This window comes from Sceloporus undulatus, chromosome 2, assembly GCF_019175285.1.
Source record: "Sceloporus undulatus isolate JIND9_A2432 ecotype Alabama chromosome 2, SceUnd_v1.1, whole genome shotgun sequence".
In the NCBI taxonomy this organism is placed as follows: Eukaryota; Metazoa; Chordata; class Lepidosauria; order Squamata; family Phrynosomatidae; genus Sceloporus; species Sceloporus undulatus.
In genome coordinates this window covers 142849098-142864758 of record NC_056523.1, presented here as the reverse complement: position 1 = coordinate 142864758, position 15661 = coordinate 142849098, and the positions used below count along the sequence as shown (strand labels likewise).

At 44.0% G+C, this 15661-nt stretch overlaps 1 protein-coding gene across 9 annotated transcripts in view; it reads left to right on the top strand.

Annotated features, from left to right (window-relative positions):
- Positions 1–15661, top strand: part of SPAG9 (sperm associated antigen 9) — a 160675-nt gene that overhangs the window by 136522 nt on the left and 8492 nt on the right. For 6 of the 9 annotated variants that reach the window (XM_042454552.1, XM_042454550.1, XM_042454545.1 and 3 more), the window contains 3 exons: positions 3593–3764; positions 5489–5602; positions 8652–8828. In XM_042454552.1, coding sequence (XP_042310486.1) covers positions 3593–3764; positions 5489–5602; positions 8652–8828 — 463 coding nt within the window. Of the gene's footprint in view, positions 1–3592; positions 3765–5488; positions 5603–7533; positions 7573–8651; positions 8829–15661 lie in introns of all 9 variants that reach the window. The other 3 variants (XM_042454543.1, XM_042454544.1, XM_042454546.1) reach the window with 1 other exon arrangement.

Sequence of the window (15661 nt, the reverse complement as noted above, 5' to 3'; positions counted from 1 at the left end):
CCCGTCTGCTTCTCCTCCAGGTCCGCCGCTTCCCCGTCTGCTTCTCCTCCAGGTCCGCCGCTTCCCCGTCTGCTTCTCCTCCAGGTCCGCCGCTTCCCCGTCTGCTTCCCCTCCAAATCCGCCGCTTCTCTGTCTTCTTCTCTCAACCACCACCTTTCAGGGCTTTACTATTGTTAACTTTCCTCTTCTCTTTGTCTCCACCTCTTAAGCTTCTCAACCATCTGCCTCCTTCTCCCTCACCCGTCTCTCTGCCCTCTCTTCGCCAACTTCTTCTTCCGTCCGTTTTTTTTCCCCCCTTTCTAAACTCCTGGGCTTCCTCAACTTTAATTTTGTCTCACCTCCGTTTTTCTCACACTCGTCGTTGTTGTTTTTGCAAAGGTTATTACAAATATCAGCTCTCTTTCCCCCTTTTGGAGGCTTATTCTCTAATCAGTCAGTACTGCCGGTACAGCGAGGTTAGAGCCGGTCTCAAGCTCCCTCTCCGAGGCTGCGGGTTGCCCACGTCCTTGTCTGTTCCTCCGACCGCTGCCCCTTAGGGGGTGAAAAATCCCCCTTCTAGGGCGCTAGTCAGAGTTCTGTAAAGAACCCCAGGGGCCCATCCGAATCCTCCTTCCCAGGAGGAATTCTCTGGCATCAACTTCTGCCAAAAACACCTCGGAGGGCACTGTTTGCCACACACATCTGTGGCTTGCAGCTATTCACCTCGCCATCTTGGATCGGAAGCCGAAGATTTCTTTTTTGACACATCTTCAATTATTGAGGGCTTGGTAAGCCCCTTTCCCCCAATTACCAGTGTCACAACCTGTGCAGCCTCACATTGTTACAAGGGAAGTAATAGTGCCACTCTATTCTGCTCTGGTCAGGCCCCACCTGGAATATTGTGTCCAGTTCTGGGCATCACAATTCAAAAAGGACATTGAGAAACTGGAGCATGTCCAAAGGAGGGCGACTAAAATGGTGAAGGGTCTGGAAACCATGTCCTATGAGGAGCTGGGAATGTTTAGCCTGGAGAAGAGAAGGTTAAGAGGTGATATGATAGCCCTGTTTAAATACTTGAAGGTATGTCATATTGAGGAGGGAGCTGACTTGTTTTCTGCTGCTCCAGAGACTAGGACCTGGAGCAATGGGTGCAAGCTCTAGGAAAAGAGATTCCACCACAGCATTAGGAAGAACTTCTTGACAGTAAGGGCTGTTCGACAGTGGAATACACTCCCTCAGAGTGTAGTGGAGTCTCCTTCCTTGGAGGTCTTTAAGCAGAGGCTGGATGGCCATCTGTCGGGGATGCTTTGACTGAGAGTTCCTGCATGGCAGGGGGTTGGCCTGGATGGCCCTTGTGGTCTCTTCCAGCTCTATGCTTCTATGATTCTATGAACATTTATCTCTAGATTAGACAGTTTCTGTATACCATACCTTCTGGTTTTGGTATTTGTCTACTATTTTTAACCATTTACAGTTGTGAGCTTCTTTTGCTTTCAGGCTACCTACCTGCTGGAAAGCTTTGGCATAATCTCCATTACTAACAAACCTGTGCTGTCTAGGTCAGAGGTTTTCCCCTTGACCTTAGTTTTACACCTGTCATTTTATTACGGTCCATTTAGTCCATTGCTAAACAGTATATTAATTTAACTGCTACAATTACTGCTATTGCTCAGGCTATACTCTTTCTCCGTCCTGGTACTGTTGGGTGCTATCCTTCAGAGTTATTCCTTTCTCACTCATCTACAGAGTAGAGATGGCCAGTACCTACAAAGTGCCTTTGTCATTTAGGCTTAACAACAGTCTGTGCAACATACGGGTTAGCAGGCAAACCTGTTTTTTCTGCCACTGTGCATGTTCTCACCTGCATTGGTGACTGTTTCTACTATGTCTTGGGACTGGATTTTCAGCTTGACTCTTGTAGATTCATCATATTAGTGGGACAGCTCGTCCCTATGTTTACATGCCCTTGGGCTCAGATTCAATGTCCCTTTCTTACGTGGCATGGCACTCCCTCCTCCACTGACTGAAGCTTGTCAGTCTAACCTATTTGTGTGATTCGCAGAGACTACAAAGAAGAACAGGTTGCTTATCTGTAACTGTAGTTCTTTGAGTGGTCATCTGCAAATTCACACAAATCCTGACCATCCTCCCCATAGAGTCCTGTCCTGCTTCTCCTTTGATCCTGGGCTGCTGATTTGGCTTCCGTGGAACTGAAGTTTTAGGTGGGAAACCAGCCAATAAGGCAGTTGGAGAGGCTACCGCCCAAACACTTCTAATACCTTTAAGAAGGTTCCAAATGGCTCTGCGCAGGCACAGAGTGACTCATTTGTGTGAATTTGCAGATGACCACACAAAGAACTACAGGTACAGGTAAGCAATCTGTCCTTTTGTTTTTCCAGCCATGCCATTCTATACTTTTAAGATTTGCTATCAAAAGATTCTGCCCTATGTTTCATATCACCTGCAATAATAATAATTAATTTGTTTTATTTATATACCGCTATTCCAAAGATCATAGCGGTGAACAGCAAGTAAGCTAATTAGCAAGTAAGCTTGGAACTGCCTCAGAAATGTGTGTTTCTGTCCTCAAGCCCTTCCTTAAAACCTGTTCTAATTCCATGTCCTACTGCAAATTAACCTGTAACGGAGGCTACATCCATATTGCAGAAATAATCTGGTTTGACACCGCTTTAATTGCCATGGTTCAATGTGATGGAATCCTGGGAATTTTAGTTTGTCGTGGCCCCGGAGCATTGAGCCAAGGGAGTTAAAGCAGTGTCAAATGGGATCATTTCTGCAATATGGATACAGCCTTCATCTAAGAACATGAGCCTGCATTACTATTTATCCTTGCTTTGCCTTCCCATCCCTTCTTCTGCTGTTTTTACCTTTGTGGTATATTTTATATGTTAAGCTCCCTAGAGGCAAAGACTCTTCCTTTTTCGCTTTTCAAAGCAATGTCCACATGCATGATGCAAGCTCTACTGTGATGTCTGTCTCTTGCATTCTTTCTTATATAAATACAAATCTGTGTCTCTTCTAATGAGTAGGAATACTTAGAAAAGTTAGAATGAGCCGAACATCAGAAAAGATTTTGTGAACTTGTCACCGGAGCCATAATGGCCTCAAGGATGGTGGACACAAAAGGAGGTGGGAATAATGTGGCAGTTTGGCCATTTTGATGCCTGCTGCTTTAGTCCTCAGTATTTAGAGGTTGGCCAAGTCATAGAGTACTTGTTTCAGTGAATCAGTTCTGCCTCTTATGAGGCCCTAGATCTAGTTGAATGAAGGAAAAGCACTCGGTGAGAACTGGAGAACCAAGCAACCAGGAACAAAATCAGGCTGTTGAAAACACTGCTGGAATATAATAAATTTGCATTTGGCCTTATACAGTCTGCCTCTCGATAAGGAAAAACACAGTATCTTGAGTCCCACAGGGCTTGCCATCTGCAGATACTTAAATCTGTGGATGGCAAGCCTGTGAATTTTGAGAGTCGGCTGTACTGATGTTCAAGGAAGACCAACAGTCACATATGTGTATTTTTAAAGTATAAATGGAAATGGCAATAAGTATTTTATTACAAAGTCTTAATCAAACCATAATTTATCTTAGAAATCATTTGATGCACACCCAAGGAAGGAGAGCCAAGTCAGACAGCTTGCTTGGGTGGGAGATGGAGTCTGGGTATCCATTCGTTTAGATTCTACCCTCCGTCTTTATCATGCGCACACTTACCAACATCTACAAGATGTCGATATTGAGCCCTATGTCAGCAAAATGCTAGGTAAGTCATTTAGCCTTTAATTCAAGAATTTGTCATTTTCTTTTACAGATAAGCTGAAATAATATGAGGGATAGAGTTGCTATTAAAAATACAAGAAATAATTGTATAATTTTATATATCTTCCAATGACATACAGTACTGTTTATAAAAGCCAACATATCTAGTTTTGTTTACCTTTTCTTGTGAGATGACGACACTGGGAAAGCCACTGACTTCAGCATCAGTACAGAGTAAAATCCTTCTTTTATTTTATCTTTTGAAATGCAGAAATATTCTCATTGGGAGACAGAGAAAATAAATTTATAAAGAAATTTATAATTTCCTTATAAATAAAATAAACAAGTAACAAACATACAAGGAATCTAATTTGTTTATTTCATTTACATGATGCCTTTCTCCTGGAGTGGGACCCAAGGTGACTCACAAAAGGAATCAATTGAAACTCAACAATAAAATATTACAAACAATTAAAATCACCACACTAAAACAGTATAAAATTATTTGAAAAGCTTACATACATTAAAAAATAAATAAATCACACATGCCAATAAGAAGCCTCTCTGTGTATAATTACACATGAAAAGCCTGCTTAAAGAAAAAGTTCTTTGCCTGCCAGCAAAAGGAGAACAGCGAGGAGGCCAGTATAGCATCCCGTGGAAAGGAATTTCAGAGCATAGGAGTGGTTGCTGAGGAGTCTCGTGTTCTTTCCAAGTGGTGACGATACTGAGAAAAAATGGGCAAAACCATAATTTTACTGTTAAGTGAGGGTTTGTCTTAATTTCAGATGGTAAAAGAGATGTCTTTTTGATTGTCAGCTTGTCAGAGACCCTCGAAATCTATTTTACTTCAGCTGAAGCATGAAGGAACTCTTCTGTTAAAATGAATGCATCATCAATCCTTTGTTCATTTTCAAAGTTATACATTGATTTCAGAGGAAGATTCTGGCATGGCTTTTATTCAGTGATAGTGTATATAATATGATGTCATGGCAAATCCCTGGATATGCATCTTACAGTCCAGTGAAATCAAATACAGAGATTTGTGTTGAATTAAGTGCAAAGAACTATATGTCATTTTCTCCAATGGAGAATATGCACACTATAAATAGGTTATAATTCAAGGAAGTGTAAACTTTGTGCTGCCCACTCTAAATTATTTATTTGTGTATTTTTTCTGGCAGAGTTATATCTGAGCATTTTTGAATTAGATGAGATCTTGATGCATTGTTCAGAATGTTTGCTAGTATGTCACCACCCCTACCTCCAATGAGGTGATCAATGAGATAGGAAACTTGATTTTCATTGGAACATCATGGCTTGAATCCAGTTTTTATGGATAGAATTCTATCTACAGGATTCTCCTACTTGGAGGAATGTGTGGGGAAGTGGTATATCTTTGCTAATTCTCCATGCAGTTCCCTGTGCCAGCTGTTCTGGTCAGGGGACCCTTGTGTAGCATTGGAAGTGGTGCTAGAAGCTGCAGGTGAGCCACAGCAGGGCTCTCCGCTGGATCTCAATCCCTTCATTGAATGAAAAGGGCACTCTGATTTCAAAACACCAGCTGAAAAGTCTCTGGTGGATTTTAGCAACATCCTTTAAAAAAAAATTAAAAATTCCCAATTCTTGTTAGCTTACAAGGGATAAAGTTAGGGTAACAATAGAAGCTTTCTGAACTCTACAAATGTCTGTTTTTAATGTTTAATAACTGTTGCTACACTGTTCCAGGTACTGGAAAACTAGGATTTTCCTTTGTGAGAATCACTGCTCTTATGGTATCCTGTAATCGGCTGTGGGTCGGGACAGGAAATGGTGTCATCATCTCCATACCCTTAACAGAAAGTAAGTTCATAAGCTGCAAGAATCACAGCAACCTTATACGAAGTGCAAGCTTCTAGTCGGAGCCAGTGTCTTCTGGTTGGCAGCTTCACACATGAATACAAAGGCAGCCTTGTTCTAGACTTGGTAGGTACAGGGATATAGAACTGTGAAGAAATTTATGAACTCAAGGAATTCAAGATCTTACAGCTCAGTTCTGTGCTTATGTATAGGATTGTAGCTTTGGTCTTTAGTCATGACAATTGGCCTCTTTAAAGAATTCCTATTAAAAGTTTGAAGTAGATTGATAAGTGACACAGAGCCAAAGTAAATAACATGCTAACTTCCTAAGTCCTAGTTAAAAACCACTAGAAAGCATTTTTAATTTAAAAGCAAGAATAGGTGGTAAGGTACTTACCTAACAACATCCTGCGTCCTTAGCTTCTCTCTATATCACTTCCCCCTTTTCAGTATCTCCCCAAACTGTAAATGCCACTTCTTTATTCCCCTGTCTAGTATGAAATTCCTGATAGACCACAGAGGTGACCATTTTTTCTTCTCTGATTTCTACCTTCCCATCATCTAGCTGGAAAAATGCCATGGAGAGAAAAGAGCTTCTGTCTTAAGTGTAAAAATGTTAATTCTATTTTATATTGAGCACTATTTTGTTTAATTCCCAACCTAATTCATTCCATAAAACTTTGCTTAAAACTTTGTTTGGGGCTTCTGTATATGATTAATTAGTTTAATCACATTAAATCTATACTGAGTTTTTCTCACCAGGCTCAGATAGCACAGCTTTCTCACTTCCTCTGCAGTATTGGTGGGGAAAATTATTGTAGGGTGTTGCAACATTTTGAATTGCTGGAAAATAATGTTAGTAAAGAATTTGTTCATATTAATTGCTTTGAACACCGTGTACATTGTTATTCATGCTGTGCCATTACATTGATCATCCATTAAATGTCTGGTTTTGCATTGCACATGTGTATTCAGTTAGGAACAATATTCATAAGAGTTTTTTAAACTGTGAAAATGCTTCTGAAATTACTTTCCTAGGATCTTTAAAATGCAAAGAATATTATTTTTCTGATGTGGTTGGGGGCAAAGAAGTTGGTTTTTTTTTTTAAAAAAAATAGGTAGACTTCTTAGAAAGAGGCAGCGGCTTGCAAGAATTGCTGAGCTTTTCAATTAATCATCACCCATCCCTTCCCTTAGCAGCAGATACTTACTACTCCAGATTATCAGATATTAATATGTCCCTATAGGACAGCAGAGGGCAAAATGTATTCCTCCAGATGGACTGCACCTTCAACCACCAGCATTGCAAATGGTACAGGGCCTTGGCAGTTACAGTCCAGCAACATCTGGAGGGGGAGAGCCTCAGGGTGTTCTTCTCTGCTGTAAAAGGTATTCAGGAGTTTGTCATGGTGATGTTTGGAATACTACCATTTTGACCTGAGAAGTGTCAATAGCTTGGTGGAGGTGCAGGGAATTAGGTAAGTACAGGTAGCCAGCAGAGGGAGGGTCTGGACTGAAAGCCATTCCTTATCCTACACTGTTGTGAATAACAGCAAACAAGTATCCAACATGCTGGATGCTCTGGTCCGCACACAGGCTAACATTTGATGGCTAGTGTTCATTGTGTAGGGCTGATTTTTTTTTCCTGGAGGAGGAAATGCTCCTGTCAAATTAGGTAGTGCCCCTTTGAAAGAAAAGAGTGAAAGGGGAAACACAATTTGCCAATGCATCACATTTATAGTGTTACTGTTTTCTTTTTCCCACTTAAGCTGAAAACATGGTTTACCGTATTCACTTAATTGTACCTTCTGTAGTTAGGAGGTAATATATAAACCTCTTATTAAATACCAAAACACAAATGGTGGGTTCTCATTAATCCTTCTCCTCTGCTGTCACACCTATCCATTGTCCCCTTTCCTCCTTTCTTACTTTAGCTGTAATCCTCCACCAGGGACGTTTACTGGGGCTGAGGGGTAAGTGCTGATCCCAAACAAACAAAAAGTTCTATATTCTCAGGCTTCTCTAATAGCCTCTTTCAGGCCATTCCCCACTTTTCTAAATTCCCCTCCCCACCCCTTGTATGTTCCTAAACCGTTTTTCCACTTGCAGTTACTTGCATTGCAGTAATGTATGTTTGCTAAATGACCACCAGTCCTGCTCAGCAGTTTAGTGCCTTCATATTTTGTTGCAGCTGAACTTTCATGCCAGCTTCTTGTTTTTCTTCCAGAGCCATTTGTGATACCATAACTTTGTGATTGTCATTAATCCACATCATTTACTCTTGTTACAAATCATGTTTCTTTCCTTCCTCTGATACTGTTTGAAATGGAGATAGTTTTGTGTGTCTAGCATATGCAGTTGTAGGAAGATTTGTAGATTTAAAAATCAGTTTCTGGACGTGGGGGGGAAAAAACCCTCTTGAAATGCAGCTCCTAAGCCACTAGTGGCTGTTCATTGCCTTTTCCTCCCACTCACCGAACTCACCCTGAGCTTAAGAGATCCAAAACTCATAGTTGCTCAAGATGACTTCCTTTAAAAAGAACAGTGATGCTATAAACCTGGGCTACATTTCTTAAAACATAAGTCTTTGTGGATATGTCTGTGACAAACTAATGTCACATGAATATGCTTAATGTGCCATGCGTCTCTGTGGTGTTGCTAGACTGATATAGCTACCCCTGGAATTGTGTTAAAAATCATAAATATGGTTTATTTTGCATGCTTCGGTATTTAGGTGATATTCTCAGTTTATGTCTTCAGTATGTTTTGCATGTTATTTTGTGAAGATGAGGGAGGTGGTTGGTTAAAAAAGTCTACTTATGCTAGACAAGCAATCTACTCCATTTTATTCTTAAGGTACTTCAAATAACAACTGCATGCTGTCTTTTGTTCCTTTCCAGCTCTGTCTTGAATTGGCATTTTGTTGCCCCTTCTGTTTCATTTATCTAAGTTGGCTTTAGCTTTAGAATGGTACCACAAGGTTTCTCAATGAATGATCATTCTTGCAGCAAGCAGGTTCAAATGGAAAATATTTTTTTTCTTCTCATTGTAGCGAACAAAGCAGCAGCTGGTTCTGGCAACCGTCCAGGCAGTGTAATACGCGTATATGGTGATGAAAACAGTGACAAAGTGACACCTGGAACCTTCATACCTTATTGTTCAATGGCACATGCGCAGCTTTGTTTCCATGGGCATCGTGATGCTGTCAAATTTTTTGTTGCAGTACCTGGTAAGTGCTGGGCATATCTTTCCATGCATTTTTAGTTTGGAGAGGTTACATGCTGAGCTTGGCATTTGTGGAAGAAAATAGCTGTACTCCCTTAGATGTATTTGTAGAACCCTTAAAGCAGCCTCACTCAATCTGGTACTATGTCACGTGTATTGGAAAACAATTACAAACCCTGCCTGCCAGTCACTATGATGGATGGGGATGATGGAATTATTGCCTAACACATCTGGAGGTCACAGGTTTGAGAGGAGGCTGCCCTAAAGGTTCCATGATTGATCTAGTGGTTTTTTTTAAAAAAAGGGTTGCTTCCTTTGCTTAAATGAGGGGCATGAATATTTGTTCTCCACCAAAACTAAAGCAAAATTAACAAAATTAACAAAAACTAACATTATAGGGAAATTCTGAAGTAAAATTTTATTAATGTGCTTGTCTGTGTTATACAAAGTGCCTTGTCTTTGGAATACCATTTCAAGGCCAGACATGATGTGCGCCAATGATAGAATGAAATTATTCTCTCATGTTGACCTTGAAATGGCTATTGAGTCCTGAATTCAGGGTCCTTACAGTTTCTGCAGCCTGTGGAATCTGTCAGAATAGTCCTTCCAGCTGCTGAGCAGACATTCTTGCACAATGATTTTCTCACCTACAGGGTTTTATCAAGCAGCGTAACCTTTTTGATTCTCTCATTCACCATGCTTCATGGCCTCTTCCAACTGGATATTTACTGTCACTTTCTAATGGGTGTTTCAAACATACTGTTATGTAGAACCAGCAGAATATTACACACTGAACAAAACATGTAAGCTCTTGGTCACTGACACAAGACACTGCCCCTGAAGACTATATTGGACAAGATACAAGTGGGAGAACAATTGGGACCAGAAGCTATGTAATTTGTTAGGGAAGAGTTATATAACAGTGAAGATGAGAGTATTTATGGAAAGCTTTTAATGAAACACAGACTTCATAAGGAAAGGCCAGGAAGGCCTAACAAGTGGAGATGTTATGATAATAAATCAAGGGCACTTCTGTGCTTAGGCAGGCTTAGCGTGTTAGGTGCTGAACTCTGTATGTGATGCAAGGTATCTTGGAGTTTATTCTTCTGGATCCAGTATGGCATATGAGAAGCAGCCTAGAATTCAAAAGGGACACTGCCAGAAAAAGTTGAAACTCACATTTGTGTATGTGTAAGCCATCGCATAGATTGTAACTATAGGGAGCATGACAAAATGCACACACTCAGAAGTCTGAGAACATGGGTAGAGGGGCAGCAACAGTGCAGTGTTAGCAGGAAGAAATGAGGAGTATTATGGCAGAGTGGGAAAGAGACGGAGCTGCTACAGTCGCCCCTCCGTTTTTACATTGGATCCATTCCAGACACCCCCTGCGAAAACGGAATCCGCCAATATCCAAGCCCCATTGGCTTGAATGGTGGCTTGCCCTGCGGGCATCTGCAAGCACACACCATAGGTCCCCCCCCTTTTTATGTCCCTCTGTTTGCCCCTCACGCTTAATCAAGGGATGTGGATTTGAAGTCTGCACAAATGGAGGGATGAATGTATTCCCATTTTATCTCTCCCATCTGTTATACTGATACCAAAATTTAGGGTATCATGATAGGACTACAGGTTTCTCAGTCCTGTTATAGAAGATTTTAGATGACTTTTAGTAAGAACCAGAAGCTTGAAACTGACACTCATGGGAACATCTAATGGGCAAATTTACCACTGATATTCTGAATCACTGGAAAAGCCAACAAGGAGGAGATTATAAATAAAATAATAATAAATAAAATCTTTATTTTTACCCCGCCCTTCCAGAAAGATCAGGGCGGCTTACAAAAGTGCAACGAATGCACACAAATACAGTTAAAAACAGTAAACATCAAATACAATACAATGAACTAAAAGCAGGAATAAAAGCCCCATCGCCCATCCTCATGGCCACGGAAGAGGAGGGGAGGCCCACAGGATCTTAATCGGGGAATGCCTGCTTAAATAGGAAGGTCTTAAGATCCCTCCTAAATTGGGCCAGGGTGGTAGATGAGCGGAGCTCAGTGGGCAGCGTGTTCCAAAGGGCTGGGGCAGCTATAGAAAAGGCCCTTCTAGACGTAGAAGCAAGCTTAGCCCCAGGCACCTTCAGCAACTGCTGCCCAGACGTTCTGAGGGTGCGAGGCGGATTGTACGGGGAGAGGCGGTCCTTTAGGAATCCTGGGCCCAAGCCATTTAGGGCTTTATAGGTAATAACCAACGCCTTATATTGAGCTCGGAAGCGAACGGGCAGCCAGTGAAGATCTTTAAGTACAGGTGTTATGTGGCTGGTCCTGGACACACCAGTGACCAGCCGGGCTGCCATATTCTGTACCATTTGAAGCTTCCGAGTTTGGTATAAGGGTTGCCCCATGTAGAGTGCATTGCAGAAGTCCAATCTCGAAGTTACCAGAGCATGTACCACAGTTTCTAGGTCCCTCCGGTCCAGATATGGGCGCAGCTGGCGAATCAGCCGAAGCTGGTAACAGGTGCTCTTGACCGTCGCATTCACCTGAGCAGTCAGATGAAGCGACGAATCAAGAAGCACTCCCAGACTGCGCACAGAGCCCTTCGCAGGGAGCGTGACCCCGTTTAGGACAGGTGGAACCACAGCCATTCCTGGACCGTGGGAACCTATCACTAGTACCTCCGTTTTCTCTGGATTCAGCTTGAGTCGGTTTTTCCTCATCCAGTCCATTACTGACTCCAGACAGGCCACGAGAGGAGAGACGCCATCCCCGGTCACTGCACCAGTCGGAGACATAGAGAAAATAATCTGGGTGTCATCAGCGTACTGATAACCCCGCGCCCCATGTCTCCGGATGATCTCTCCCAGCGGTTTCATGTAAATGTTAAATAGCATGGGAGACAGAATGGCTCCTTGAGGGACCCCGGTTTTAAGGGGCCTCTCGTCGGAGCACACGTCCCCCAGCTGCACCATCTGGGACCTCCCAGAGAGGTAGGACCGGAACCACTGGAGCACAGTGCCCCCGATTCCCACCTCAGCCAGGCGTCCCAGAAGGATACCATGGTCTATGGTATCGAAAGCCGCTGAGATGTCCAAGAGCACCAACAGGGACACGCTTCCCCGGTCAGCACTCAGACGGAGATCATCGACCAAGGCGACCAAGGCCGTCTCAACCCCGTGACCCGCCCGGAAGCCAGTTTGAAATGGATCCAGATAATCCGTTTCATCCAAGACCGACTGAAGCTGGAGCGCAACCGCCCTCTCGATCACCTTCCCCAAAAATGGTAGCAGGGAAACAGGCCGATAATTATTATGTACCAGGGGGTCAAGGGAGGGCTTTTTTAGGATCGGTCTTACAATGGCCAATTTAAGATCCGATGGAAATCGCCCATCCCTGAGAGAGGTGTTGATAATCCGGCGTAACAAAGTGGTTACCACCGGTCCCCCCTGGGCCGCTAACCACGAGGGGCAGGGATCAAGAGAGCAGGTTGTTTTCCGAACACTTCCGAGGATCTTGTCCACATCCTCGGTACTCACCGACTCAAACTGATCCAGTATAACATAGTCCACGGAGGCTCTGGACACTTCTACCTCTGGTTCTGCCATAATGTCAGCGTTCAGACCTTCGCTTATACGAGAAGTTTTATCCACGAAAAAGTTGTTAAATAAGTCACAGCAGGCCTTAGAAGGTTCAAGGATCTGGTTCAGGGCGGGAGGGAGCTGAGTTAGCTCCCTGACCACCCTGAACAACTCTGCCGGACGCGATTCCGCGGACGCAATGCGAGCACCATAGAACGAATTCTTTGTTGCTCGCACTGCCTCTCCGTAGTCCTTTAATAATCGGTCTAGGAGAGTCTTGTCGTCTAAGCGAAGGTATTTCCGCCAACGGCACTCTAGCCGTCGCAGAACCCGCTTCCTCGCCCGGAGATCTTCCGTATACCAGGGCTTACGATTGGAAGCAGGCCTGAGAGGACGCTTGGGAGCGATTCTGTGTATAGCCCCGGAGAGACCGGTATTCCAAATACCGGTAAGGGCATCAACAGAGTCGCCGTCATTTCCAACCGCGAGCCCCTCTAAGGCTTCTTGGAACCTCTCAGGTTCCATCAGCCTTCGAGGGTGGACCATCCTAACTGGTCCACCACCCCCGGGGGGGATCTGGGTAGAAGCCTTGATTTTCGCCTCTACCAGGAAATGATCCGTCCATGACAGGGGGGAAATATTGACTATTTCCGCCCACGGATTTACCGCATCCGAACAGAAGACCAAATCGAGAGTATTACCCGCACAATGCGTGGGACCCTGTATCAGCTGGGACAGGCCCATGGCTGCCATGGTCTCCATGAATTCCCGAGCCGCACCGGGTGGAACATAGCTGGCCGTGAGGGAGATGTTGAAGTCGCCCAGGACAAGAAGCCTGGGCGCCTCCAACATCAGTTCAGCAACCAGCTGTGTCAGCTCGTTAAGGGAGTCAGCTAATGCACGGGGTGGCCGATACACCAGCAGAATCCCTAGACTGTCCCTAGCCTTCAGGGTCAGGTAAATACACTCGAAATAGGTGGTCTGTCGGATGTGGTTCCTGGTGAGGGACACGGTGTTCCTATGTACCAAGGCCACACACCCCCCCCGCCCACCTAACCTGCGCTGGTCCTTCACCGAGTACCCGGCAGTACCAAAGTGTAGACAAGAAATGACTACAGCATTGGCGAGTTTTCAATTTAATCATCTTGCATATGAGAACAAACGATACTGTGTTGGAAAAACAGAAGATATGAAGACTGATTGAACAAATTGCATCAGCAAGCGGTCATTTAAAAAAGCTATCAAACCTTCTAGGTCACTTTGAATTATAGCCCTTAATACTAAAAAGATGTTGTGAACTAATGTTTAATGAAAGAGAAAAGCTTGATCATCAGCTTTGTTGAGTATCTTCTTTTCCACACAATTACCAGCAGTTATTTTAACTTAGCTATGTACACATTGCAGAATTTAAGGGTTGTAACAATGCACTAAGGAATACTTGTTTCTTCTTTGTGGACTCTGTGATCCACACAAATGGATTATCCTGCATCTGCAAAGTGCCTCTTTTGGAGTGTTCTAAAGTGTTCTGAACTATTTTGGCAGTATCCCTACCCACCTCTACCAGCCCTATATAAGGTGCTCCCACCAAAACCTGACAGTTCCTTTTTGTCCACCACTGCAGCTGCCTCATCAGGAACAGTGGAAGATGTCTGCTGAAGATCAATCATCAGTGTAGACTTCTAGCCACGCTAGCGCTCAAAGCTTTCTTGGTACTGCTGACTTCTTTTAAGAAGTGTGTCAAATGTGACTCTAAGAGGCAGGTGTCTGCCATCACATTGGTTCTGCTCCATAAGAGAGCGGCTAGAATGGCAGCCCATCCTCACATTAAGAGGCTGTTGAAGGGAGTTTCCAACAGGGTCCAGCCCACCAGACATCATTTTCCAACTTGGGACTTGCACACGGTCTTAAAGGCGCTGACGCGTGGGCCATTCGAGCCCCTTCGGGAGGCATCCCTTAAACACCTCTCCCTCAAGGTCATCTTCCTCACGGTCATTACCTCCTCCAGACAGGTGTCAGAGCTGGGGGCCCTGTTGGTACGTAAAGACTTGTGTATTTTTAGGCCAGTCTTGGTGTGCCTTCGTCCAGACCCTACCTTCGTGCTTAAGGTCAGCTCAGCCTTTCACGTGTCACAGGACATTCTCTTGCCTTCATTCTGCCCCAATCCTAAGAAGGACTTGGAAAAGACCTGGCACACATTGGATGTGCACAGAGCCCTCAAAATTTACATCAAGAGGTCTTCAACCTTCAGGTCATTCGAGGCATTGTTCATTTCCTTTCGCCCGGGCTCTTTGGGACATAAGGTATCGGTCTCGACTCTGAGTAGGTCGATCAGGTCTTGTATTGAAGAGAGCTACTGAATTCTTGATCTCACTCCACCCGAGGGGGTGATGGCGCACTCAACCAGGAGTGCATCGAACTCTGCGGCCTTGACCACTAGCGCCTCCCTGTCAGAAATTTGCAAGGTGGCCACATGGAAGTCACCTTCGACCTTCATTACAAACTGGACGTGTCTCAGTCCGCTGAGGCGTCATTTGGAAGGAGGGTCCTCCAACAGATTATGTCAGGGGCCACAGTCTCCTAGCAGCACTTCCCTCTCGGTTCAAGAGGTCTTTTGTAAATCCCAGAATACAGACCCTGTCTGCTCGGAAAACAGACGAAGGTCCTAACATCCTGCCCACCCGGGTGCTGCCTGCGGCCTCCAACCCTGCCTGTTGATGGACCTGCCTTGTTCTTATTGCTGGCTTGGTTTTTCTGAGTTCTTGTTTGTTCTTTGACTAGTTTTTCTGAGGTGTTCTAGTTAACCCTTAGCTGATGTTAATAAAGTTCAGTTCCTTGATTTTACCTTACTACTTGCTTGGCTTGTTATTGACTGAGGCCCAGGGGGGCTAGCTCATATCTATATAGGGGGCTGGTCTTTGTTCTGTTGTCCCTGCCTACAGGAGCAAATTGGGAGGAGCTAACCCAGAATACAGTAGGTTAGGACCCTCATCTGCTGGAAATGAAAGTATCACGGGTAAGTACCAATGTTCGTTTTTCCTACCCCTCAACTGTTACAACAATCTATGCAAGTCAGTACGAAGTTGCTTTAGGTACTGACATCTCAGGGCTCTATAGGTTCAAGTCACTGTATGCATCCTTTCCAGGCTTGGTTCATCGCTTTATTTGATCTGCTTCAGAACTCTCAGAAAAAGTGGCTTACACTACCAAAGCTGGTATGGAAATCTCTACACTGGTGGTTGAATTCCTCCAAAGTCCAG